At 38.2% G+C, this 27,658-nt stretch overlaps 1 protein-coding gene across 3 annotated transcripts in view; it reads right to left on the bottom strand.

Moving 5' to 3' along the window:
• Nucleotides 1-27,658, bottom strand: part of SYNE2 (spectrin repeat containing nuclear envelope protein 2) — a 135,424-nt gene that overhangs the window by 98,945 nt on the left and 8,821 nt on the right. Inside the window, exons 5-13 of one of the 3 annotated variants that reach the window (XM_063090614.1) lie at nucleotides 25,770-25,955; nucleotides 24,021-24,143; nucleotides 22,641-22,823; nucleotides 19,827-19,958; nucleotides 15,518-15,715; nucleotides 14,838-14,912; nucleotides 12,361-12,471; nucleotides 7,798-7,914; nucleotides 2,729-2,956 (exon numbers count right to left, since the gene is read on the bottom strand). In XM_063090614.1, the coding sequence (XP_062946684.1) occupies nucleotides 2,729-2,956; nucleotides 7,798-7,914; nucleotides 12,361-12,471; nucleotides 14,838-14,912; nucleotides 15,518-15,715; nucleotides 19,827-19,958; nucleotides 22,641-22,823; nucleotides 24,021-24,143; nucleotides 25,770-25,955 (1,353 nt within the window). Of the gene's footprint in view, nucleotides 1-2,728; nucleotides 2,957-3,109; nucleotides 3,187-7,797; nucleotides 7,915-12,360; nucleotides 12,472-14,837; nucleotides 14,913-15,517; nucleotides 15,716-19,826; nucleotides 19,959-22,640; nucleotides 22,824-24,020; nucleotides 24,144-25,769; nucleotides 25,956-27,658 lie in introns of those variants that run through there. The other 2 variants (XM_063090615.1, XM_063090616.1) reach the window with 2 other exon arrangements.

The raw sequence follows: 27,658 nt of genomic DNA, 5'->3' as shown, positions 1-27,658 counted from the left end.
TAAAACAATTTTTCAAATATAATATATCTTGTAACTCCTTCAAGCAAACTACTTAAATCCTTTATATATTCTTCTAAACTTTGACAATATGTACCGCAGATTTGAGTGGCTGTAAACAAAGTATACTATAATTTAATGCTCTGTCTTCCTCACTTATTTATTTTATATATATATATACACACTTTTGCATAGCTCCCATTTTATTAGGTGCAAGTTAATATTCTGTGACTCACTTAACAACTTCCCTCTTGTTACTTCTTTAAGCTGTTTCCAGTTCTTCACTTTTGTAATCAATGCTGCCCTAATTATTTTTCTCATTTTGCATTATTTTCAGTGGGTAAATTTAAAGTAATAGTACTATTAGGTAAAAGAAGATGAACATTGTATATGTTAATAGCAGATCTCCCAAAACATTGAGCCAATTAAAACTACCAGGCATTAGTGGATCTATTTTTCCAGAGTTCTGCCAGGATGATATAATTTTTGCTAATACAGTACAGAAACAAAACAGTACGTGCTTTAATTCACATATCTCTAATAATTAATCAAGGCTGAACATTTCTTCTCAAATATTAAATTACCAAATATAATTTTCTTGACTGATCTGTTTGCTCCTCTCCTTTGGCCATTTTTCCAGTGGGAACTTAGGGTTTTTCCACTTTCAGCCTCTGCGTATATTTCAATATCAAATTGCATGTGTCATGTTATATAAATGAGCCAAAGATGACCCTTGTATATTGGACCCTACATTGTTCATTTCCTTTTTTTTTTTTTGTCTTTTTCGTGACCGGCACTCAGCCAGTGAGTGCACCGGCTAGTCCTATACAGGATCCGAACCCGCGGCGGGAGCGTCGCTGCGCTCCCAGCGCCACACTTTCCCGAGGGCGCCACGGGCTCGGCCCTTTATTTTATTTTATTTTATTTATTTATTTATTTTTACATTGTTCATTTCCTTACAGCAGGTCAGAACCATTAGATCAAAGCCCACTGGTTCCAAACTCAAATTTTTTACACATCCAATGGCGTTAAGTATAGCCCAAATAAGCAGATTTTTAGCCATTTAGAGCCTGCCTGCTTTGCATATCCCCCCCCCCCCAAATCTGCATCCAACATCTGCCAGCCATGGATGAGATAAATCCTGGGGCCATAAAAAATCCCAAGCCTCTGCTGCCCTTTGGAGCTCTCTGACTCAGACACTCTCCCTTGTGCTGGGATATCATCTAGACACAAAAGCACTCTCAAATTCTTCTCACCCCTGGAGATTCCCTTGTCCTCTTCCCCTTCAGGGTGGTGGACCCACTTCCAAACCATACCTTAGCCTCTGGAAAGTCTCCTGCTATAAAGAACTTCCCTGTCCCTCATAATTCTAATCCTATCAAAATGCTGCCCCAAAAAGCCGTTGGGTGCTATTGCCACCTAGTGGTCATGTCTTTTCCTTGAGTAGCTCCAAAATCATCAAACTCATTACAAGTGGCAAGGAGGATGATTTTGGTGATAATCAAGGAACTGGCATGGAGTCTACCCAGTAGATAATTAGTTGGCAGATGGATCCTGGGTGGCCTTAAGTGGTTGGGACTCAAAATCTGGAAGTCCTCTGGTTTAGTTCAGTGTAGCATTGTGCTGTGTTGTGCTGTATTACACTCTTGTTCATGCACTCCCCCTGTGCCTGATCATCTAGGCCAAGCAGCACTGCCACTATCTGATTGAACCTATGCCATTAGAACCACTTAGGGGTGAGAGGTGCCAAGCTGTCCAGAGGAGGTCAGACTGTCTTCCTGGTTCCCCCCTAGGCAGTCCTGGTTGTTGTAAGACCATGGGCCTGAACAGAAGAAGGGGAAATGCAGCCTCTAGTTGGAGGGCAGGTTATCCCAACCACATAACAGGTTTTAGCAAGAAGAGCTCCCTGAGGCGGGGCCAATGACATGGGGTTCTCTGAGACAAGAGATGTTCTCATTCTTGGCAGACAAACAAGCCAAGAAGGCAGAGATGTCAGGCCAAGGCTGGTTTCCTAAGCACAACTGGGGGACAGGACTTTGCAAGCAGCTGGTATGCCTTGGCTGTTGTGACACACAATTGTGCTGTTGTGATGTCATCATTCCAGCCCCTCTCTGGAGGGATACAGAGATCCCAACCTTGGGGCTCATCCAGCAAGCTTTACTCAGAGTGAATGAAGGCAGGGAAATTCATATCCCTTCCCCTCCCAAACAGGACTAGGAACATTCCTAATAAAATGGACCCAAAGCTCTTTTAGGCTGTATCTGCAATCTTACAGATCAGACATTCAACTTCCTTTCTGATGAATGAATATTCTAAGTACTTATTACTATGAATAAAAGTAAGTCACCATTTATTCAGAAATTTTTATATGCTTTGTATACCAGACATTTTTATATACCATATCTCATTTAATCCTAATGATAACTCTCTGAGATAACCTACTATTATGAGGAAAATGAGGCTGAGAAGTTTACTTCTCCCAAGTTCATGGTTAATGTGACAGAGTCAGATTTGGATGCTAGATTCTGAGCTCTTACCCACTACTGAACCACCAAATATGCTGCTTACATAAAGCATTTCAAAGAATTGCCCTGAGAACAACAAGTTGAGGCCAAGATAAATGTAAGAGAATAACAGAAACAGACACACTATTGCTTTAAGAGAAATTCTCCCTATCTTGGCAGGTGATTGGTGAAGAGGCAAACCACGAACTCTGACGCTTTGGTCTTACCTGGCACCCGACCAGCTGCTGTTCCACCACCTGCTGCATGTCTGTGTTTAATGTTTCTGGCTCAAATGCCACGTTGGCTTGTTGCAGCCACAGCTCCAGCTCAGCCACCTGGCTCTTGCAGACATGGAGGACTTCTGCAGGCTCGGGCCTAGTTTTCTCCACCGTGGCCTCAGGAGCTTCTTGCTCATCGGCAAAGTCCAGAGCAGCAGCCTTGACAGGTGTGGCACCCTAAGAGAAATCCAAAGATAATCCAGCAGTGAAAAGCCAGGAGTCCAAAGTTTTCAGAGTTGGGCCTGCAAAGACCTGCGAACCTGCCACATTTCCCCAGTTAAAAGAAACAAAGTAAGGGCAGAAGAAGGAAGAAAGAAAAGAAAAATGCACCTCCACACTCATAGCAACAGTCATGTGACCTGGTGCCACAGGTTTCCAAGCAGCCGATGTGCATGTACACAGGTACGGTATTCCCCAGCACGGAGGAAGCGAATGGGCTTGCAGTTCACTAACCGGTGAGTCCCAGGAGACAGGTGAGAGTGTGAGTGTGTGTGTGGGTGGGTGTGCCCAGAATATTTCAGGGAACTGGCCAGTGTTTAAAGTTGCATGACACAGGATTAAGCAATGCCCACTTACATTGCTGTACACTCTATTGAAACAGAAAAAAACATAACAAAAATGATCTTTACACACCAGTAGGGATACAGTGAAATACACCACAGTTAACATTTCCACAAACAGACTATAAAATATTTTAGATTTTTAAAACATACACGCTATTACTCATCTAAACTTCTCACTATTAAAAATCGCTAGAGTCAAGTGATTAACTTCAGTGGAGTAATCTTGAAACTTTTCTCCTGCTCCTCAGACAGAACCCCTAAAATGGCTTTCACCTTCTAGATACTAAAACATTGAGCTAAGAACTAGATGCTTATAATATAAAAAAAGTGAGATCTGTTCTTTTTATATTGCAATAATCAGGTTGTTTATCAATCAAACAGAAAAATTTCTCCTAGATATCAAATGAAAGTATCTCAGTAATTATATATTACATATTTTCAATTTGAAGGTAAAAGATGATTTGACACAGAGATATATTTGCCTCCCACTGTATTTATTACCTGTCCTTCTCCAGAATATGGAAAGAGTATATTAACCCTTCTAGAGAAATTCCTTGAGGAATAAGGACTTGTGTTTTGCCCTATAAAATTACTGGTCTCTATAAATATTTTTTTTGATTATGACAAAATAAATGTTTTCTATATAAGACTTTGTTAAAAACCTGATAGCATCCAACAAATACAATTCTGGCCAAGTGACAAACTTCTAATAGGAGTGGCTTACAAATGTATACCCTAACTGAACGAAAATGCGCATTTCCCAATACTTGTGGAATTTTCTCACAGAACATACAGAGTGAACAAAATTAGTAAGTGGCAATGAAAACATGCAGGGTATGAAAATACTATCCATTTTCATACACACTGATAAACTGGTTTGGCAGAAGTACCTCGGTTCTACTTTTTCCCTTTGACTATCTATTAACTTCACGTATTTTTGCTCTTTTCTGCCAGAATGCTACTCCCCCCCTGCCTCCATCAATCTGTTTTTATAGTTTTCTTAAGGATCACCTTCTTAAGGAAGTTTTCCTTTGCCTTGTGTTTTTTCTGGACTTCATGTATAGTTAGGTCTATACTTGGATTCACCTGTTTCAACTTTCTTTTTTAGTTCTGGTTTTTCAAAAAAAACAACACTTGTGTGACCTTACTAACAGACATCAATTTCTAGTCACTGATGAACTGTTGCCTAGTTTTCAAATATTGCTGTATCTGAGTAGCAAAGATTTTGGGACTCTCCTTTTTGCCTAATTTAAGATAACCTCTTAATTTTAATTAATTAATCTGTAATAATAGATTTACCACCTGTCCTATCTATTCAGAAAATTTATTTGAGCACCTATTATATGCCACATACACTTTTTAATGACAGTATTGAGTTTCTCTGCTTTCTCATCAACTCACTAAATTAGGGAAGAAACAAGCAAGCTAGGTAACTAATCTGGGCGTTATCTGCTTGTTATTTCAACTTGAAAAGGATGTAAAGGGGAACGGAAAAAGAAAAGAATATTTGTAACCATAGAAGTTCAATATCTGAAAGTGGCCTCCAGAACCTGCCAGTGATCAGGTCACCCATCTCTGACAGTCAAAGAAACTCAAGCACATAGAAAGTTAAATCAGTTCACACGCCTCCCATTTCACCACGTAGCTTCTGATCAGGCTGGGCCCAGACATGAGTTACTTGCCCAAGGTCACACAGCTCTGTGACCTTTCAATTGTGTCCCTGGTTTTTCTACAACAGCACCCCTGCAAAATATCTTCTTTGTATGATAGCCCCAAATTCTAAAAGCATCAATTATTTAAATGGATGTTTTATAATTGTATGCTTTGGGGGGCTAAAAGGTATTACCACAGGTATTTCTTATTAAATAAGAAATATATCATGTCTACAGTATAACTGTAAATTAATAATACCTAACTGCTATTGGGCTCTTATTGTGAGCAGGCACCACTGTGCGAAGCATAGTACAAAGGTTACCTCATTATTCCACACCATAAGCCTATTATTATTCACAGTGCATAGATGAGGAAACTGAGGCTAAGAGAGGCGAGTCAAACTGCCTATGGCCACATAACTAGTAAGTAGAACCAGAATCCAATCCCTGATTTCACTGTGCTTTGGAATCTACAAGCCCACATTCTTGACATAACTTCACCAACCCTCTAGCATCCAAGTTAGCCTCTCAGTTAGTGAATCACATGGCTTAATTCCTGCATCAACATGTCACTGAACTATGTAGTAGAACTGCAGTTAAAATACAAGCTGATTTTCTGGCTGCAGCTACTTTTCTTGCCAAAATACCAGTGCTTTAACTTTACTCCTTAATATTTTATAGTCAATTCTACAGACATCTCCACTTCTTATAAAATATGCCTGCCTAAAGTGCAATACCTAACTGCACATGCACAAATACAAGACAAGCCACTGGCATAGTATGGTGATGGTTACCATGTGAGTCAAGCCTATCTTGGTTTCACATCTTTCTGTACTAAATATTTATTCTTTGTTGCAACATGGGTCAAGGATGATACAGAATTTACTTTTTAAAAATTATTTTGTCATTTGCTCAATGTGCTTAACCTCTGAAACAAAAGATTTGTTGTTACCACAGCTGATGACAGTGGCTGCCTGGGTTCTGTGGAGTTTCCACTTTCCCTCTCTAGTGGTGTGTGCCATGCAATAAGACTGAAATGACTAAAAGGGAGGAGATGTGTGGGACTTGGACCTGGTGGGTAAAAGAGCCCCTGAATAATCAAAAGTTACAGTTAGATATGGGAAACAAGCTCTCTTGTTCTATTGCACAGCAACGCGACTATAGTTGATCATATACTGTATATTTCAAACTAGCTGAAAGAGAGGATTTCAAACATTCTCACCACAAAAAAATGATAAATGTTTGAGGTGACAGATATGCCATTACTCTGATTTGATCATTCCACAATGCACACCTTTAATGAAATATCATTTTGTACCCCATAAATACATACAATTATTATTTCTTAATTAAACTTAAAAAAAAAAAAAAGTGAGCTGATCTCTGCTGTTGTAAAAGGTAACATCTAACTTTTCAGCTTCAAGAATCCATGCAGTTCCCCCCAGGGCAAAAGTTCTCTCTGTTAGGAAGAAAATACAGTTTGAGAGTCACTGGGGCCTAAAAGCTCAGGTTCTAAACACAGAGGCAGAAAGATCTGGGTTTGAATCTTAACTGCCACTTAGTAGCTGTATGGTCTTGGGCAACTTAACTTCTCTGAGCCTCAATTTCTCCATCTGTAAAGTGAAATAATAGTAGGACCTACCTCATGGAGTTGTTGTAAGGATTAAAAGAGATAATATGTGTAAAATCCCAGTGCCTGGCCCATAGTAAGTGTTCAGAAAATATTTTGTCATCTTCCTTTCCTCCTCCTTTTCATTGTCATTATTATCTACCATCCAAGTGGTCAGGGCAAAGGACCCTACAGATCATCCATTCCCAGCAGAAACGAGTACTAAGCAGAATGGCTACTGTAGCTAAAACATTATAGAAGCTACCTCTGATTTTTAATTAGGTGTCAAAAATAACATATTAATTCTGGTGAGCAACAAAATTATTGGCCAGGTCAGCAACTTTCTTGGACCTAAGTATTGTCAATGAGTGTAAACTTCTGACATTTGCCCACCTTGTTGGACAGATATTGTCAGATAGAGAATGAAAGGAACGAAAGACAGAATAAGGAATAACAATTTGACAACTAATATATATTTTTGTAAGACTAAAGATTGAGAGAAAGAAACATACTTGTAAACAGAACTCAGTATAAAAGAAGAAAGCAGCAAAGCATGCTGGTGTCTTTTTCAAGAGCTAGTGAGACCCAAAGAGCTTTAGGTTCAGCTAAACAATACTAACTTGGGAAATAATGTCCCCTGGAAGGCCTTTTTGAGAATGATTGAGGTAGAGGATTCCAAATTAGGAAAGCAGATTAGAATATTCTGGATTTGATTCCTACTTCCCCATTTACTAGCTGTATTTTTTTTATTTCCGGAATTTTTATTTCCTCATTTGTAAACATATAGTAGGTATCAAGCTACCTTATATAACTTGAGGAGTAAACAGATGACAAATATAATTGCCTCTCTTATGTAATAAGCCATTAATCAATATTAGTCCTTCTCTACTTGCATTGCCCTCATAAGTAATATCTACACATAAAGGAAGTAGTCATTAATAGAAAGACTATTTCTCTCTGACAAGTGGGGAAGAAGTAGAAAGTGCCTAACTGCTGTATGCCAGGCTGACTGATTTTCTGTGCAAATACTGATGTCGAATCTCCCAGTTCCACAGCTCGATGGCACACAAGATGTTGAAGTCTGCAAGGAACACTTGGCTCAAAACAGGAAGTATTGCAAGACACGGAAAGCTGGCCATCTCTGGGGCTAGCCCAGGTATCTGAGCAGTTGGCTTCTTACAGACAGGAACTCACCTTTTCTGCATGGTTGGACCTCTGGGAAAATTGTGGGCCTTGCTCGGTGTTTAGTGAGTCTGAGGCAAGAATCTGTGCCATTGAACTATCACAGGTGCTTATTTTCTCATCAGCCTCCTGTAAAGAAAAGAATCAGAGGTCCAGGAAAGTTCCTGCCCTGCTGCCACCCGAGCCACTCTCCCTATGCCTGCTCATTTCACATGTTGCCTGCTTGCAAAAATGTCCAGAAGTCAAGTCCATTTAAAAACAGTTCATTAGGAAAAAAAAATCAACTTCCTCAGATTGGCCTTTATTTGAAAGACGTAAATTCTCTAAAACTCTACTTGAGGAGGAGCACATGAGGAATCTGGAGAATTAGGTACGTAAGTAGATTATTGTGAGAATAAAAGTGAAATGAGATGATAATGATAAAGGCCACATTTCAAATAATGAGGGGAAAGACTGACATATTAAATTTGGGGACAACTGCACAGAAATTTCATGAAAAAATGTAACTAAATCCTTGTCTCACTCCTAACAATGAATTTTAATTGTATCTGATATTTACCTGTAAAAATCATACCACAAAAATTCTTAAATATGAGTGAGCCTTTTTCTAACCTAGAATTGGGGAAGAACTCTTAAAGCATGGCCATAGAGGAAAGAAATGTTAGTACTGACAACATAAAAAATAAAATAATATGTACCACAAAAGCACCATAATCTAAGTTAAAGAGAAATGACAAAGTTGCATAACTACTAACAAGGTATTAATATCCTTAATATATTAATTACACTTATAAATCAAGAAAACATCCACCCCTATGTAGAAAAATAGTCAAATGGCATAAAAAGCAATTCGTAAAAGAGTCACAAAAGCCCAACAGACATCTATAGAGATATTCAACACTCTTGGAATATAAATTCAATTAAAACCACTGACTAAGCTTGGCTAAGGCCAGCAATATCAAGAATCACCTTGGGGCCAGGAAACGGGTACTTCTATGCATTCCTAGGAGGAAAAAATTGGTATAGTCTTTCTAGAAGGCACTATGGCAATAAAGGTCCCATTTTAAACGGATATATACTTTGATCCAGCAATCCCACTTGTAAAGTTAACCAAGGTTAAACAATGGGAAAATGACATGAACAAAAATAATTAACACAGTGTGGTGGGAAGCATATGGATGTGGTAATCAACTAATCTTGATTGCTCTACTTATAAGTTGTGTGATCCTGGACAAGTTAACCTGGACTCTCTGAACCTCAGCTACTTCATCTTTAAAGTGGGAAAACCCACCTCACTCAACCTTGTCATAATTAAATGAGATGATGCATATAAATCATTTAGAAGTTCCTAACAAAATGTTAGTTCCTCAATAGCTCCTTCCACTAAAAATAATAACTGCTGACTGAAAGGTAGGAACTAAAAACTAGAGATAAAATAGATAAAATTGGAAAGGTAGGTAGGAATCATGAAAGGTCTAGAATGCCAAGCTAAGAGGTTTGCATTTTATTCAGTAGATAATCAGAATCCATGAAGGATTTTAAGCTGCAGCTTTAGCATTTTTTGCTTTAGGAAAAAATCAGTTAGTACTTTACAAGACATATTAAGAAAAATAACTGGTGGTTGTAAAACCAATTAGAGGGCTACCCCAAAAGTCCAGGGAAGTAGTAACCATTTTTTGAAATAGTATGATGGCAAAAGTAATGGAGGAGAAGGATGTAAGCATCGAATGGACATCACTTGACCACTGATCGGATATGAAAGGTAAGAGAAATTAGGTAGCTAAGAGGACTCCTAACATTTATCTGAGAAAACAGTGGTGCCATTAGTAGATATGGAGAAATAAGGGGCTGGCTGGTTAGCTCAGTGGGTTAGAGTGCAGTGTTATAACACCGAGCATAAGGGTTTGAATCCCTTGCACTGGCCCGCTGCATAAGAAAAAGAAAGAAAGAAAGAAAGAAATTAGGAGGAAGAGCAAGCTTTGAAAGAAAGTTTGTAAAATGATTTTGAGATGAAGAAAATCCATCCAAAAAGAGAAATCTATCAGAAATATGGAATAGACTTAAGGGAAAAGTCAAGATTAGAGATTTGATTTGGGAATCACTGGCATGGAGGAGACTACCAAATCTACGGGAGGAGGAGAAGAAGGTGCCATGAGAGAAAACCGAGAGGAGGAGGAGGACAGAACACGGGAAACGCCTGCCACCACAGAGCCGAGGACAGAGAGGGGCAGGAGAGGGAGACGCAGGAGGGCTGAGAGGTAGGAGAGACAGGAAAGAGCAGGATTAAGGTCAAAGGGACACTACATTCCAACAAGGAAGAGGTGCTCAGTGTCTCATGATCAGCTGCAGAGATCAATAAGGATTAGGACTAAGAAAAGGGCCCTAGATTGGCATTTCAGAAGTCAATGGCACTTTAAGAAACTAGATTACAAAAGGGCAGGGGGTAGGGAGTGGGGGAGCACCCAGCAAACACATTTAGCGGTAAAAGAAAGAGGAAGTGCCACGTTTGCAGGAAATTCAACCATGAAAGTACCATATTGAGCCGAGTACAGGACATGAATAGGTAGATCAGGTTCTTGCCATTCATGAAATTGTGTCAGGTGTATGTATACAATGACGTGAGTCACAACTGAGGTTCAGAATGCCAGCGGGAAACAGAGAGACAGCCATTTCCCTGGTCGCATCTCAGGAGGTTTCTTGGAGGAGGTGGAAGTTGAGATGGGCCTGTGTGGATGGGGAGGAAGTCTACCAGCAGACACGGAGAAGGGGCATCGCAGGGATGCAAAGCGTTTTCTGCACAGCGACTGAAGAGACAGGCAGGGTTCTGGGATGGGCCATCAGTGGTTTAGAGGGGTGGGGCCGTGTGGGAGGGAAACCCGCATACTTCGAGGCAGAGGCGGAAGACACTGGCACGAGCGAGCACGGTGCCAGCGGTTAATGGAGGGGTGGCATGGGAGCTGGAGGAGGGGTTAGCCCAGATGGGAGGCAGGAGCGGGAGGTGCATGGGCCAAGATGCGGAGATCTTTCAGAAGCAAAGGAAGGACACCATTTTCACATCAGTTAACAATGATTTTTCTAAAGCCAGGGCATTTGCCTTCTATTTTGACAGACTGGAGAAGACTTAGAATGTCATAAGGAACAAAAAGACTTATCACATTTAATTTATCTTATACATTTCTTTGTTCAAAAAAAAGGACAATAGGGAGAGCACCCCCAAAATACCCCCCAAAGAGAGGCATGTCTAATGTTTCGGGGAAATGCTGTGGTGAACCTTTTAGGTGCTCCTTTATGTTCTGTTAGTCTGGATTTTCATATACGGAGTTTTCCTCAGAAAAATACTCTCCTATTATCACTGAGTGCACAATAGAAATGCAAAGAATAAGCAGGTGTTTGTCTGTCTTTGGATTTGTGCAGAGGTAATGTTGAGAAGCTCTAAAAAATTCACAACAGCCAAGTTATGGAATCAACTTAGGTGTCCATCAGATGAATGGATAAAGAAAATGTGGTATATATTCACAGTGGATATCGTCCAACCTTTAAAAAGAAACCCTTCATTTGTGACAGCACAGATGAACCTGGAAGGCACTATGTTAAGTGAAATAAGCCACACACAGAAAGACAAGTACTGCACAATCTCACTTATAATTGGAATCTAAAAAAGTGGAACACACGGAAGTGGAGAGTAGGATGGTGGTTAACAGGAGCTGGGGGAAGGGATTGGGGAGAAATTGGTCAAAGGATCCTAAGTTTCAGTTAGACAGGACGAATGAGTTCAAGAGAATCTAATGTACAATATGGTAACTATAGTTAGTTAATAACAATGTACAACTGACCCTTGAACAACATGGGGGCTAGGGGTACTGACACCCTGCACTGTCTAAAACTTGTGTATAACTTTTGACTCCCACCAAAACTTAACTACTAATAGCCTATTATCTATCGACTGGAAGCCTTACCAATAACATAAATAGTCAATTAACATGTGTTTTGTATGTTACATGTTTTATATACTGTATTCTCACAATAAAGCTAGAGAAAATAAAATATTAAGAAAATCATAAGGAAAAGAAAATACATTTATAGTACTGCACTGTATTTATTGGTACTTAGAGTTATCTTTTCAAAAAAAATCTTCGTATAAACCCACGCAGTTTAAACCTCTGTTGTTCAAGGATCAACTCTATTGTATACTTAAAAATAGCTTGGAGAGTAGATTTTAAGTGTTCTCACTACAAAAAACAAAGATAAATATGTGAGGTAATGCACATGTTAATTAGTTAACATAGCCATTCCATGATGTATATGTATGTCAAAACATCATGTTGTACACCATAAATATATACAATTTTTATTCATCAACTACAAAAAAATTTTTTTTCAGTCCAAGCAGGTTTTCAAACAAGATAGTTCTTTACTACCCTTTATAGTTCTTTACTGTTCCTTATTCCTATTGGGAGATACTGACTGAAAACCAAAGGAAAAGGAGAAGAGGGGAAACAAAGTCGGCACAGAGTCAGGTAAAAAGAGCTCCCTGCCCCTACCCCTGGCTCCCAAATGTGATATGCTCAGTATTACCTGAATGATCGTTCCAGAGGACGAGGATGCTCTATCTTCCTCCATGTCCTTGTCATGCTTCCAGAGTAGAGACCAAGACCCGGAAGATGGCTCTTCTTTCTTATCTCCATTCTAACACAGTAATCAATTGATTAGCAAAGGGAAGTGATTTCTTACTGTCATAACTAGCATCCTGCTTGTGTCTTTTATACAAGACTCAGCTTACCAGGCAGCATAACCCTAGCCCTTAATTCCATCCCTCCCCTATTTTTCCCATCTATTTCTTTTGCTAACTAAATAATGTTTCCAAATGTTGTTGCTCTTCCTGAAGTCTAAAAAATATATATATATTTTTTTTGTCTTTTTCATGACCGGCACTCAGCCAGTGAGTGCACTGGTCATTCCTACATAGGATCCGAACCCGTGGTGGGAGCGTCGCTGCGCGCCCAGCACCGCACTCTCCCGAGTGCGCCACGGGCTCGGCCCTAAAAAATATTTTTAAAAGTAGGGAGTCAGCTCACATCATACAAAGGAGAATTCAAAACAGTGCTTTAGGAATTTAATCTGCTTTGGTAAATGTTATCTTCAAAATAACCATCTGATGAGTATAAGAAAAAATTCTCAAGATCACCAATCATCAGAGAAATGCAAATTAAAACCACAATGAGATATCTCTTTGCACCTGTTAGATTGGCTTTTATAAAGTAATAAGTGTTGGTGAGGATGTGGAGAAATGGGAAACTCTGAACACTGCTGGTGGGAAGGTAAATTAGTACAGCCACTACGGAAGATAGTATGGAGTTCCCTCAAAAAATTAAAAATAGAACCACCATATTATCCAACAATCCCAACACTGGGAATATATCCAAAGGAAATGAAATCACTATGTCGAAGAGATGTCTGCACTCCCATGTTCATTGCAGCACTATTCACAATAGCCAAGATATGGAATCAAACTAAGTGTCCACTGACAGAAGAATGGATAAAGAAAATGTGGTATTTATACAACAATGAAATACTACTTGACCATAAAAAAAGGAAATCCTGTCATTTACAACAACATGGATGAACCAGGAAGACATTATGTTAAGTGAAATAGGCCATGCACAGAAAGACAAATACCACGTGATCTCTTCTTTGTGGAGTATAAAAAAGTCAAACTCAGAAACAGAGAGTAAAATAATGGTTACTGGAGGTTGAGGAGATTAGGGAGATGCTGGTACAACATGGTGACTACAGTTAATAAGGATACTGTACTGGGGCCAGCCTGTGGCTCACTTGGGAGAGTGTGGTGCTGACAACACCAAGTCAAGGGTTAAGATCCCCTTACCGGTCATGTTTTAAAAAATAAAATAAAATAAGGATATTGTATTCCTCAAAATCCCTGAGAGTAGATTTTAAGTGTTCTCACCACAAAATATGGTACATGAGGAAATGCATGCTAATTAGCTTGATTTAGCCATTCCACAATGTATACATATATCAAAACATCATGTTGTATACCATAAATATATATAATTTTTAGTTGTTTTTAGTTCTCAGGTAAAAAAACAATAGCTTGCTGAAGATGTATCTTTTTTTTGTTGTCAAAGATAAACAACAAATACTATAAACATATCAGCCCAGAAGCAAATTAAAACCGTTTCTCAAATTAAAATCACACTGTCTCAAATAAAACTCACACTGAAGTGCACTCTTTTGGCCCCGGGTACCTCCTCCATTCTCACAATTCTCTCTGCCACGAAGGTGGCACAATCAGATTGTGAAACTGTCTGATGGTCAGAGTACATAGTAAACCTGTACTCTTCCTTGGGCTACCATTCAGTTCCACTGTGTCCTAGTGATACACTATACGACAAGAGGTCTGTTCTGTGTGACAATGGAGCTATTTAACAATGTATAAAATGAGCATAAAAAATGTCTGTTGGTTACATGTGAGCCATAAAAACTAAGTTGCTGCAATTTTCTTCCTTTTGGCATATGACCCATTATAACTTTAGTTTCTAAAGTATGAAATTAAAACTGATATCAGGAAGGGCAACTGTAAATGTCTCATTCAGCCAGTTATAACAAAGTTGTAAGAATCAGCAGTATTAGTTGCTAACACAACTCTGTGTCCTTGGCAATACTGTTTTAGACCAAAAAAGTAATTCAAATATGGAAAAATAAAGTTCTAAGAATAACATCAGGAGTGCCAACAGCATACTCTGAAGGCTTCAGAGAAAGTCCTCAGAAGCCAGGACAGGACACAGAACTTCTTCTCCCTTATGCTAACAAGTGTGTCTGAATTAAATTTATCCCACTCTTACATGGTGATGCAGGTTTAGATGCACTTAAGCAACATTAATAACATAAGAGAATGACTTCAATCATACTTTAAAAATATCAACATTAATTAAAAATATCCTTAGGTTTCCATTCACTTTCAAATCTTTTCACTGACCACCTTTTAGAGATTCAGTTCTAACAAACTTTAATGAGAAAATAATTTTCCTTACTTCACTCTTCCCGGAGCTTTCTTCCACCTCTTCCTCGACCGCTGGCAGGAAGGACATGGAGCCTGTTCTGCTCAACTGAAAGGCACAGCACAAGAACACCTGTAGTCAGTTTGCTGTTCAACATCCCCAGGACCCTGGCCTGGCTACATTTTTATGTAGCTAATTTTTTACTCACTTTATCTGAGCTGCCCAACCACACAAGTAGCCTCTGGCCCCAGCACCTTTTAGTTCATTCAGCTGAATACCCTGACTCCGTCAAATCTTAGGTCCCTTTCCTTTGCAAGGCACCCTGTGACCCTCATCAAACAATTTAAGAATGTGATTCATTGATATGGATTTGGAGTGGGCTTAGAGAGGTGCTGGGCCATTTTCGAGTCTGCAATGGGCTGACTTTTCCATAGGGAGAAACTTCAAAGGTGGCTCGACCCACCTGCCTGTGGAATTTCATAAGCACGTTCTTAAGTAACTCAGGCGTAAGAATTCTGGGTTGAGTCCAGAACAGACACACCCCAAGGATTTATTTTCACTAGTAAACAACCTTGGATGGAGTACTTCTACTTTAAAAAATTCCTTTATTAAAGGCCATAGACATAGATGCCACAGGTTGCTCAGGTAAAAAACATGACCCATTAAGGCTCTGGTGGAATGTGGGTCCAGCCTTCCCCCAAAGTCATGCCCACCTTCCACTCAGAAGCATCCCTCTTGGCCATTCCATCCTCCTCTGCTGCCACGGCGGACGGCACATCTCTTTCTACTTCTTGTTGTTCTTGCTTCAAATGCTGGTGAAGGTTTAGTACAGCAGCCTTTAAGTCCACCAACAGGTCTTCCTTTTTCTGGTTCAAACTCAGAATCTGCTTTTCCATACCTTCGATTTCTCTCTGTGTAGAAAAAGCATTTGCATTGTTCTGGGAAGTCTGAGACCTTTGCATGTCCACAGGAGACCTCTGGTACATGGGATAAAGTCTTGTCTATGCTGTTTGATCTGCAAAGTTAGGAGCTACTCTCTGGTAGCTGTTCCTCTCCATCCTGGCTACATTTCCAGAGGTGCTGTGCAGGGTTTATAAGCTGTAGGACACCTTAGCCTCCCTGGAGACTTTGTGAATCAGAATCTCTAGGGGTCGAGCTGAAGCAAAGAAACTTGTAATAAGCTCCACGGTGACTTTGGTGAGCTGCCAGGGTTGGGAGCCACTGCTGAGCAGCTAGCCACAAGAATGACAGAACCAGCATCGACGGGGCCAAGGCCAATGTGCACTTAAACACATGCAGCAGAAGTGCCTTTCATGTATTTCCCATTTTGTCACACAGAGTATTAAGAATGCACGTTCCCAGGAGACATGTTCCCATGTCTCCCCCAGGGATTTTTAAGTAGACTAACATTTGGAAACCACTGAGAGAAAACAAGGTTAGAAATCTCATTCTTTTATTATTGCCTTCTTTGGTATTACTAAATTCCTTTATTTATTTATTTATTTTTTACAATCAAAGCTTCCTACCAAATGGGAATAAAGAAACAAATAAATGTACTGTGCAGTATAACTTACTGTGGGTATGATGGACGGATGATTCTAAGCTTCATAATGTTACTTTTAACATTTGTATTATTGATATGTGCAAATAAAATTTCTGATACAACATGGTAGATATGCAGATGCCCACTGTCTGTCTAAGAGAATTATATTATCCTAGGCTGGCTGACTAGCTCAGTTGGTTAGAACACGGTGTTGTAACACCACAGTAAAGGTTCAGATCCCAATACTGGCCAGCCGCCAAAAAAAAAAAAAAAAAAAAAATAGAATCCTAGATCTGGAAGGAATAGCAGGTGTCAAATAATTTAACATCCTCCTCTCTAGCACCTCCAAGGGGTATTGTTCACCATGTGCCTGAGCTCTTTCAGTGAGTGCTGCATCAGAAGGCAGCCTGCTCCTTCTCAAGAAACCTTCATGTGTCTGAAATTTATTCCTAATATAGTCCTTAAACCCCTATCCTTTCCTTTTCCTTCTTTCTTCCTTCCTGTCTGTCCATCCATCTATCATCCACCCATCCTAGAGATATTGGTAGAATCATTAAGTTTTTTACAGACACAAACACAATATGTCTCCACCCACAAGTGAGAGTTCTGAAGTCCAGAGAAAGAAGGTGATTTGTCCAAAGCTGCAGCTAGCATGCGACAACACAAAGCCCTGGGCTTCCTCGTGCCTCTAGTGCACATATTCCTACACCAATACCCTTATTCTGTCTGAAGCCAAAATTCCTATGATTGCTTTTGGAAAATAATAATTGTCTGAATTAAACGTGAGTTGGCTGTGGTTTGTGTGCCATTTTCAGTAAGCACTAAACACTAGAACAGTGCCTCCCAACAAGAGCAACGCACTGCAGCCCTTAGAGAAACAGAGTAATCTGCTGAGCTGCCAACATTATGGAGGCACAGCAGGACACACAGCAGACCCAAGGGGCCACAACCCATGAGGTCAAGATCGTTCTCATAAAAATACTAAAATGTTATTTACCTTTTTCACTGTGTTGACATTTGCACTGATGGCACAAAAGCAATGGTACATTAAACTCCTGGTACCTTATATGAAACAACGCAGGGACACCAACTATATTATTAGTTAATGGGCTCCTCACTACGTAGTACTTATAGTAGGTTAAGAAAAAAAAAGCCAGTTTCACTTAAGAATGTCCTTGATGAAGACATGTGTCTTTGTTTGCGCTGCAATAACATAATACCTGAGACTGGGTAATTTACAAAAAAACAGAAACTTATATATTCTCACAGTTCTGGAGGCTGGAATTCCAAGATCAAGGTGCCGGCAGTTTCAGCGTCTAGTAAGGGCTGCTCCCTGCTTCCAAGACTGTGCCTTGAACGCTATGCCCTCGGAGAGGAGGAACTCTGTGTCCTCACATGGCAGACGGTGGGAGGGCTAAAAGGAGGCCAACTCCTTCCCTCAAGCCCTTTTATGAGGGCACCTAATGCAATTCGTGAGGGAAAAATCCTCATGACTAAATCACCTCCCAATACTGAAATTCAAGTTTCAACATGAATTTTTGGAGAGGACAAAAACATCTGAACCACAGCAACATTTATCTTTAATATTCTGTGTGACAGAATAGGAAGGATGCATCGAGCACTTCTGCTTCATGCCAAAGGGTGACAGGTGAGGAAAAGTGCTCATGCTGTTGTTTGAGGTGTGTGTGAGCTACTCCTTTTTCACAGAACAATATTTTTATTTGGAAAAAAATCCAGCCGGTAAGCTATACTTGTATACTTGATATAAAATACTTACCTACTGTACTTAAAGATTTTTCTGAAGAGATAGGTGTTAATATTAACAAATGCAATTTTTTAAATATTAACTACTGAAATGCGTCAATATTTGGAAGATCTGTATAATCCAGTGAAACAGCATTTTCCAAATGATCAAACATGATGTTAGAAAATCATGCATGGATAGAAAATCCACTCAAAGTGCAAAACAGACCAGTGGAATGTAATGTAAGAGCATGAAAAGGTCATTGACATGGCCTCAGATTCCACTTTACAACACACCTGTGAGTAACTTCCACTTGTTGGGTTTTAGTGTAATTTCAAAGAAAAATGTCCATGATGTTTCAAAAGAGCTATTAAAATATTTCTCCCTCTTCCAAATGTCTTTGAGGGGTTGGATTGTCTTTACATATTTCAAAGAAAACTATACACTGCAACAGACTGAGTGCAGAAACAGATGAGAATCTAGCTGGCTTCTACTGCCAGGCATTAGAGATTTACTATAATGTCAATGTCTCTCTTCACACTACTTTTTGTTTTGGAAAATATAATTACTTTAATAAAATACTATTGCTATTAACATGTAATAGGTTTGTTATCGTTATTTTAAAATAAACTAAACAAATATTTTTACATTTCTGAGTTTTAATTTCTGTATCAGTAGCTTTAACTTATATAAACAAAAGCTGTTTAGAGGTCCTTGAATTTTTTTAGTGTAAAGGAAAATTTGACATTTTTACAATATTGAGTCTTTAATATTGAGTCTACGCTATTGATTCCACCACTTAATAGCTGTGTCACCTTAGACTCCTCTGTACGTCACCATAGGTGTTAAGTAACTTGCCCTAGCCTCACTGCTAGCAAGTAGTGTAATCTTGCTTTGAGTACCATATTAATTGCCTTTAAAAAAAAAAAGAAAGAAAGAAAGAAAAGGGGAAAAAAGAGCAGCTCTCTACAATCCCTGGCATATAATCAGGTTTTTTCATTATAGAAATACTAATTTACTAATTCAAGGAGCTGGCTGGTTAGCTCAGTTGGTTAGAACACAGTGTTATAACAGCAAGGTCAAGGGTTTGGATCCCTGTACCAGCCAGCTGCCCCCCCCACAAAGAAATACTAATTTAAAAACAAAGATTAGAAAAACCCTAGCAGTCGAGGGTTAACATGGGAACCATTGTAACTGGGTCTACAGGACACTTAATTATGATGTATGGCAATATTGCTTAGTCTACAGGACTTTTCATTACTAGTGTTCAGGGTCTTTACCTCTGAAGGCTTTACCTGCCCACACTGCCCAACCTCTATCCCAGAAACTCAGGTTGTCCAAATATCCTGTACTATATCAGCCTCTTTGGCAGCAGAGAAAATTCAGACCCAAATGCACCAACCTGAAGCTATGGGCACTTAAAAAGCCCTCTGATAAGGAAGGAGGTGGGGCAGCCCTGGCCCAGTTTCTGGGGTTAGGACCAACCAGCCTACAAACAGATATGGCTTTTCTCAATTAAACATCAGAACAGCAATTTCATCACTTTTTAGAAACAATAATTACACAATCACCTGTTTCATTAAACAGGAATGGAAAGTAAATACATACAGAAAATACATTCAATTGGAAGAGAGAAGTAGGAAATTACACTGTACCACTACAATGGCTTCTAGACACCAAGGCCTACTAAGTGATTATTGAATGAACTGATGGATAAATGAATGAAGAAACATACCTGTACTTGCGGCAGGCTGGCAGCTTGGTCTGGTGACATATGTTCAAGAGAGAACTCAGCTGAATAATTATTTAAGATCTGTTTCAAATGTTCTATTTCTTCATTACATTCATTGGTCTGTTTTATGACTACCTATAAAATAACCACCCCAAAAGAAGAATCTTTGTCATAATCCAAGGACTATATTAATAGGCTATTTCCCCTGTCTATCCCCATCACAGGTTCCAATCAATTACAGCAAATACGCACCCATTCAGATTTCAATAGGAAATGGAAGCCTAAACATAGAGAACAATGTTTGCAAGGCTGGCACCTGGCCTTCTTGCTCTACTAGTCGCTGGAGCACCTGGGAGTGCTTGGAGTACAAGTCTAACTAGACATACCATTGTTCTTAAGAATTTCCAGTCTAGTGAGTTTATTCTGGGAAGCATTTTATGGCATGTTAACATAAAGGTACTAAGTTTTATGAAATGAGTGATATGTCATATACACCATTTCGATACATATTCCATGTATGGCTTTCCAAATAGAAAGGTGACATTATTGATTCAAAATGAACAAGGCATGTGATCTGAGTGATGATGGATTTTCCTGGTCCAGACACATCCTCACCTGGTACCCCTGAGATCAGTGATGTACATTTCATGAGTAAGAGGTTGAGGGTTCGAGAGCAGTCTGAGTTTGCAGAATAAGGCAAAAGTAACCAGAACAGTATCTGGAATCTAGTGTTAAGAGAGTAGCAGAGCTCAGACCTATTTGTGGACTGGATGTTATGATCAAAGTATGATAAAGGATAAAGAAATGAACTTCAAAAGAAAATCTAGATATTTCCTTGTTATGTTTCATAATGAAGAAAATGCCCTTTAAAACCCATACAAAATTTTTCCTTGTATTTTCTTTAATATTTAACTGTAATTTTAGCTGCAGCATAAAAATGAATAATTATGTTCAGTACACACACCTGTTCCTCAGCCCTCAATAATAAGCTACATCCCCCCTTACTCCCCACAAAAGTAAATTGTTTTATTTTCCACAAGGGCACTTACTATCTTTCTAAAGCAGGAATTAGAGGAAATATACTTATTCTAACGATTTTCATTGCCACTGGCTTACTTGGCTTTGAAATATACAGGGGGACATCTGATTTCCACCAACACAATAACATGGAAAATTTTAGCGGCACAGTTTGATACCTAACTTGGCACAAAATATAATATCCTCTTCTTTCCCCCCCTTTCATCTTGTGAAGAAGCCACTTTAAAGCATAGTTAGGACTCTTATTTTCTTTTCCTGACCAGGAGACCAATAAGGCACAAATAATAATAATAGACCAAGTTTGGTATTTTTTCTTCTCTTTATATTACTAAAGATTAGTACACTGAGTGCAAGATCTTTTTTCTCTCTGTGGGTATTAGAAAATGATGTTTGTTGCTCAGTAGTCAGGCCAGACAGACCGTATGAGTTAAGACTCAAACCAGAGAGTACAGTATCCTCAAACCTTAGGAGAACAGAGTGGCCACCTAGATGTGAATGAAATTTAAGAGGGAATAAAATATAGCGTTTTCTAGTTGTGAAGGAGGGAAAAATAACCTCTTCTCTAAACTGACCCTCTAATCAGGAAAAGCAAGAGGCAGGGGATCTACCAAGGGATTGAAAGTCTATGGAATTTAAGGTTCTTTCAGCAACTTTCTGCTCTTGTGGGAGTGGTTGTTGATCTAGGAATGCAAACTAAAGAAAAAAGTAATTTCTAACTAAAGATGATTCCTGACTTGAGACTGGTGATCGAACAAAACCAAACGAAAAAAACCTCTGGGGAGAAGCGGAAAGACGTCGTGAGTTAGAAGAGGCCCCCATGTGGAGACATGATACCAGGAGTTTAGAAACTCAAATTCTTGTCCTATCTGTATACGAATTAACCTCTACACAAGTTAACTCTGTGGTTTCTTAGCAAGTCATTTAACCCTCTAACACTAGTCTCCTTACATGTAAAAATAAAGATGGTAACATGTCCATTTTTGTGTTGCTATAAGAGAACACCTGCGACTGGGTAATTTACAAGGAACAGAGGTTTATTTGGCTTACGATTCTGGGACAGCTGCATCTGGCAGGGGCCTCAGACTGCTTCCACTCATGGCATGCAGCCAGTGGGTGCAAGGAGGTTCACATGGTGAGAGGAAACAAGAGAGGGGGAGGGGAGGTACCAGGGTCTTTTAAACAACCAGCTCCGGCGGGAACTAACAGAGGGAGAACTCACTCACTCCTCCCCCCCCCTGCCCCAGGGAGGGCATTCATCCATTCATAAGGAATCTGCCCCCATGACACAAACACCTCCCAACACTGCCACACTGAGGATCAGATCTCAACATGAGCTTTGGAAGGACAAACATATCTAAACTATATTAAGTGCCTACTCTATGTATATCACATTTTGGGGAATAAAATGTGATTGATGACCAACAGGAAAGTGACTGTGATGGATAAAGTGATTATCGTGGTGGTAATTATCTGTTGGCCTCAAGAGATTGCAAATGTCTTGTGGAGTTCTGAATCTCTTCCCACATCATTTTACCCATGTAAGTCTTCAATAACCGTACGATGGAATCAAACAGACTGTAACTATGCTTTAATGTCTTCAACCAGAACAAGGGTAAGAATTGAGAAAAATAACCTCAGCCTCATTTGAGCAAGAAGAGATGCTTTTATATCAAATGCCACCTCCTAGATAATAATTAATTTCAATTAAAATTGAAAACAAAACCAGCTCTAGCTGAACACTTTCATCCAATAAGTTGGCTGTAATCATAAACCACTTACCTTTAATAATTCATTTTGTTCTTGAGTGATATTTTCCAATAGTTTTATATCTTGTGAAAGCTGATTTGTACGCTGAAACACAGGCAGAGGTTTCATTCCTGTGTGGGGTAACCTCAGTTCCTCTTGGTAAGACACTATCTCAGCAATGGTTTTCTTCATGGGACGTATATTTTCAAGTATAACCTTAATTATACAAGGGAAGCATGGTACATTAAAAAAAAAAAAGGCCACTTTAATTTTAATGGCAGCTTATTCAAAATTAAAATACTGTATAATTTAGTTTTTAATTTATAGTTCCAATTCTTAAAACATTTCCTTAACTCAGATTTAAAAAAAACTATTATGTCACTTGTGATCTAATAAAGGTCTCAGGAAAGAATGCCTAGGGCAAGAGTAACCTACCAGCACTAAATTATGCATTTGGACAACCCTTTTCTTCCTCTCTCTCCCCCTCTCTCTGTAGAACTGCTGTTTTGCTTTGTATACTGTCACCAGGCAGCCAGCTATGTCAGGGTAGGATCTGCATGTTACTTTTGTAACAATTGCAATTAGCACAGGGCTTTCCACATAGTAGGCCCTCAAAAAATGCTTACTGAATTGAACAGAACTGTCCTGCCAAATGTCATGAGTCGCAGGAATATAATTAATTATATTTTGCTTTAATAACATCTGAACCATGGAAATCTGGATTTACATAACCAATAAATTAGAAGAGATTATTCACATTACTAAATATTTTACATATGTCATTTCATTTAATCCTTACAAGCACCCTGAGAGGTAAGAATCCTAACCTCCATTTCACAGGTAAGGAAATTGGATTCACAAAAGTTAGAAGACCAAGGTAAGGTTGGACTGTAACAGGCAGGGCCAGGATTAGAACCCAGGCCTTTCTGATCCCAAAGCACACACTTCCCATTCACTAGGCTAAGGGGGAATCCATGTTTGTCTGCTGTTTAGTATGTCCCAGCTCCTGTGCTAGGGGCTCTATATACAATGTAACCACCTCAATACCAATGTACAAATATAAAAGAGAATCCAAGAAACATGAACTAACTACTCAAAGTCACATAGCCAGTAAGCAGTGTAGCTGGGACTGGAACCCAGTGCATCCTGATTTAGGTGGTCAAACTCTCAGACTATTAAATACCTGAATATGACTTGAAGGCAAAACTTAAATGAAAAAATAACCTACAGGAAAATTATATAGATAATACTTCGGATACTATTTAAAACATATGTGTAGTCATTCATATCTATTTCCCAATATTACTTTGCTATTACTCTACCAAGACTAAATGCTTTTTATCACATACCATTACATATTTAAAGATATAATAAGAATTATGAGAAAATACTTTTATAGTAAACCATGTTTACCTCTCCATGTTTAAGATGTTCTTCAGGTGAAAAATCAAATATTTCTTTTGATAACAGGATAGTCTTGATTTTTGAAACTCTTTTCTCCATTGATTTCACTTCAGATTCAATAGCAACCACATCCTAGAATTTCAGAAAGAATAACACACTCATGCAATATATGTTGTACATTAAAAATCTATAAAACACAACTTATTGCCATTAATTCTATTTTCACATTTAACCAAAAAATGTTGGCCACATACCTCTTAAAACTAACCAAGTGCTACATAGATAATGTTCATTGTTTTCAATAAAATGTTATTCTTTTAATAGCATGCCATACTACAAAGCATTACTTACACCTTGTTGAATTAAAGATCATCATAGGGCCCATTTTCAATAACTCATGCTATGAGACCAAAGGTGGTAGGCATCCAAACCAATGTTTTTAATAAACTCAATTATCTACAAACTCTTTAGATTTGCCTTTAGAATGTGTTTAAACACTTGAATACAAGTGAGTCTGACATTTTAAAAACTACTACCACTTTAAGTAAAATGATAAAGTCATCCTTGAAAAACTAACACACAAGGAGCTGGAGCACTGACAGGATTTTTTTGCCAACCTTCTGATAACTATTTCCAAGCAGAGTGTCCCTGAATTACCTAACAATCTACTCAGATTAATTTAAACAATAGATCATTTGTCCAGTGGTTATTCTCTAATCAAGGTCAACCTCTAGAACCTGGCCAAGAACATTAAAGTGAAAATGCTGCAAAAATTCGTTAAAATACATGCTGCAAAACCTACATATTGAAATCCACACAACGATAAGAGGGCCTTTGGACTTCCACCTTAGAGTGCAGTGTAGCTACACTACAGAAATAAAATACAGCTAATAATGAAGGGGATTTTAAAAAAACAGCATAGAAATGGATTAAGGGCTTCAAATTATAGCAGTCTGGAGACATTCAGTGTAGGAACAAACAAAACTACAAGCCTGAAGCAAATGAAGCAGTAAGTACAGTAACTGTTTATGGTGTTATCTCCAAATAATGAGGGAAGGCTGAATTACATTAAAATTATTTCAGTGCCTAGTACTTAAGAAGGTGTATAAAGTTATACAATGTATTTTAGAGCAATTTCCATCAAAAACTGTAGAAGCATATTAAAACTTTGGAATAAGCTTCAGTAACCAAGGATATTTACTTTAACAATTATTCCCTGAAGTTGTAGGAGTGTCGTGTAGGGAAGGTAACTGAGAAACAAATGGTAAATAATTAAGAACTAACTAATTGCTTTTACTATGTGACTATCCTTAAATAAATGCCTCAAATGTTTCAAGCAAAAATAAAATTATTTAAAAATCCAGTGGCTGGCATACAGCAGCCCCTCAATAAATAGTTCCTATTGATAAATGAACACTTGGGAGGTTACCTGTTTTAATTCCCTCTTTCCTAATTAGTGCTTTTAAATCAATAGTATCTTCTCCTTGAAAAAGAGAAAACACAGTTTATTTGATCAGGATTCTTCACTCTTTAAATAGACCACTTTTGGATTGAAAATGGGAATATGCTTTTTATTATAGTTGCACTACAGGTTGCAAAATAAAGTAAGATATAATTCAAGAAATAAGAACAGAAATGAAAAATTTATCAGATCAATATGTCTTCACATAATAAGAACATGATTACAGTATAGTTATAATTGACTGAATGAAATGTAAATTAAAAATAAGAAATCACATCTTTATGGTGCAAACTTACATCAGCCATTCGCTGAATCCGTGGAAGGCTTTCCATTATTTTTTGTTGTAAAGATGTTATTTGACTATTTAACTCTTGTATGGACTGTGTTAAGTCATCTGTTTCAAAAATTATTGACAAGTCCTCTAGATCCGTGAAAATTGAATGTAAAAGATTTTGCTTCTGTTCTGAATCTTCCAAAGCCATCTAGATAGAGAAACAAGGAAAAGAGAGAAAAAGAAAAACATCAAGATACTGAAACAAGTTGATTAAAATTTAAGTCAGAAAAAATTTAAATTTGTTTCAACATTTCAAACTCATGGTCATTTCCTGTTTCATAATAAAAACATCGAAAGTCTCTATTGTCAATGGCATTGGATAACTTTAGAATGTCTACCTGTGATATCATGAAATAATAAATATATATGTTTGGTCTTCATCCGTAGTTCCTAGCAGAGCTTTTAAAATCCTTGGAATTTCCTGAGTGATATGGGTGAGAGGAGCTTCCTTTGTTATTCATAATAAGCCCCTTTCAAATGCATACTAACTTTCAAACATATGATTTCAAAAATATCTCAGCTACCTATTGGAAAAGAAATGTAGTCTTCAGATAATTCCAGAAAAAAATAACTGATAGGAGAAAGAACATTTACTTATGCAACGAGAATTCTAGTCATAAGTCTCTAAAATTGACTAAGTCACTCAGAATTTACATATTGGTCTTGTTCAAAATCCTAGTAGGAGAAAACTTTTAGGAAAACAAAACTTAAAACCAATGATTTTTACCAGTAATACAATTTACAATAGCATCAAAACCATAAAATATTTAGGGATAAATTTAACAATATACATCCAAGACCTGTACCCTGAAAACTATAAAACATTGCTGAGAAAAACTAGAGAACACCAAAATAATTCAATGGCAAGTATTTTCAACAAATGGTACTGGAACAATTGGATATTCCTATGGGAAAAAATGAACCTTGATCCTTGATTCACACTATATACAACAATTAATATGGAATGAATCATAGACTTAAAAGGAAGAGTTAAAACTATCAAATTTCTGGAGGGAAACATAGGAAGAAATCTTTGTGACCTTGGGTTGGGTAAAGATTTCTTAGATACAACACCAAAGAATAATCTATGAAAGAAAATATTGATAAATTCGACCTCATCAAGTTAATAACATTTGCTCTCTAAAAGACAGTGTTAAGAGAATAAAAAGAGAAACCACAGACCAGAAGAAAATATTTGTATATTACATAAGTATGTTAAATAAATGATTTTTAAAATATTTTACAAATTACTCTTACAACTCAATAATAAGACACACAACTCAATTAAAAAATGGGCAACAAAAAAATTGAAGATACTTCACAAAGGAAGTGCACAAATGACAAATAAGGACATGAATACTCAAAATCATTAGTCACTAGAGAACTGCCATTTAAACCACAATGAAACACCACTACCCATCGCTAGAATGTCTAAAATTTAAAAGACAGACAATATCATGGGCACACAAAAACATGGAGCAATTAGAACTCACATTGCTGATGAGAATGAAAAATGGGACAGTTTCTTATTTAGTTAAACCCCTACCATCAATGTCAACAATCTTACTCTTAGGTATTAATCCATTAAAATGAAATAAAAACATATGGCCACACCAAGATTTGTATGCATATGTTCATAGCAGCTTTACTCAGAATAGCCTGTGGTAGGCAGCCTCCAATTTGGTCCCCGGAGATCCCCACCTCCTGGTAGTCAAGCCCTTATAATCAGCTCCCTTGAATGCAGCAAGATGTCACTTCCAAGATTAGATTACAAAAAGACTGTGGCTTCTGTCTTGGGAGCACTCTTCCACTATCTTTCAGATTGTTTATGCCGAGAGAAGCCAGCTGCCA

Source organism: Cynocephalus volans, chromosome 3 (assembly GCF_027409185.1).
Source record: "Cynocephalus volans isolate mCynVol1 chromosome 3, mCynVol1.pri, whole genome shotgun sequence".
Taxonomy (NCBI): Eukaryota; Metazoa; Chordata; class Mammalia; order Dermoptera; family Cynocephalidae; genus Cynocephalus; species Cynocephalus volans.
This window is presented reverse-complemented; position numbering and strand designations above follow the sequence as displayed.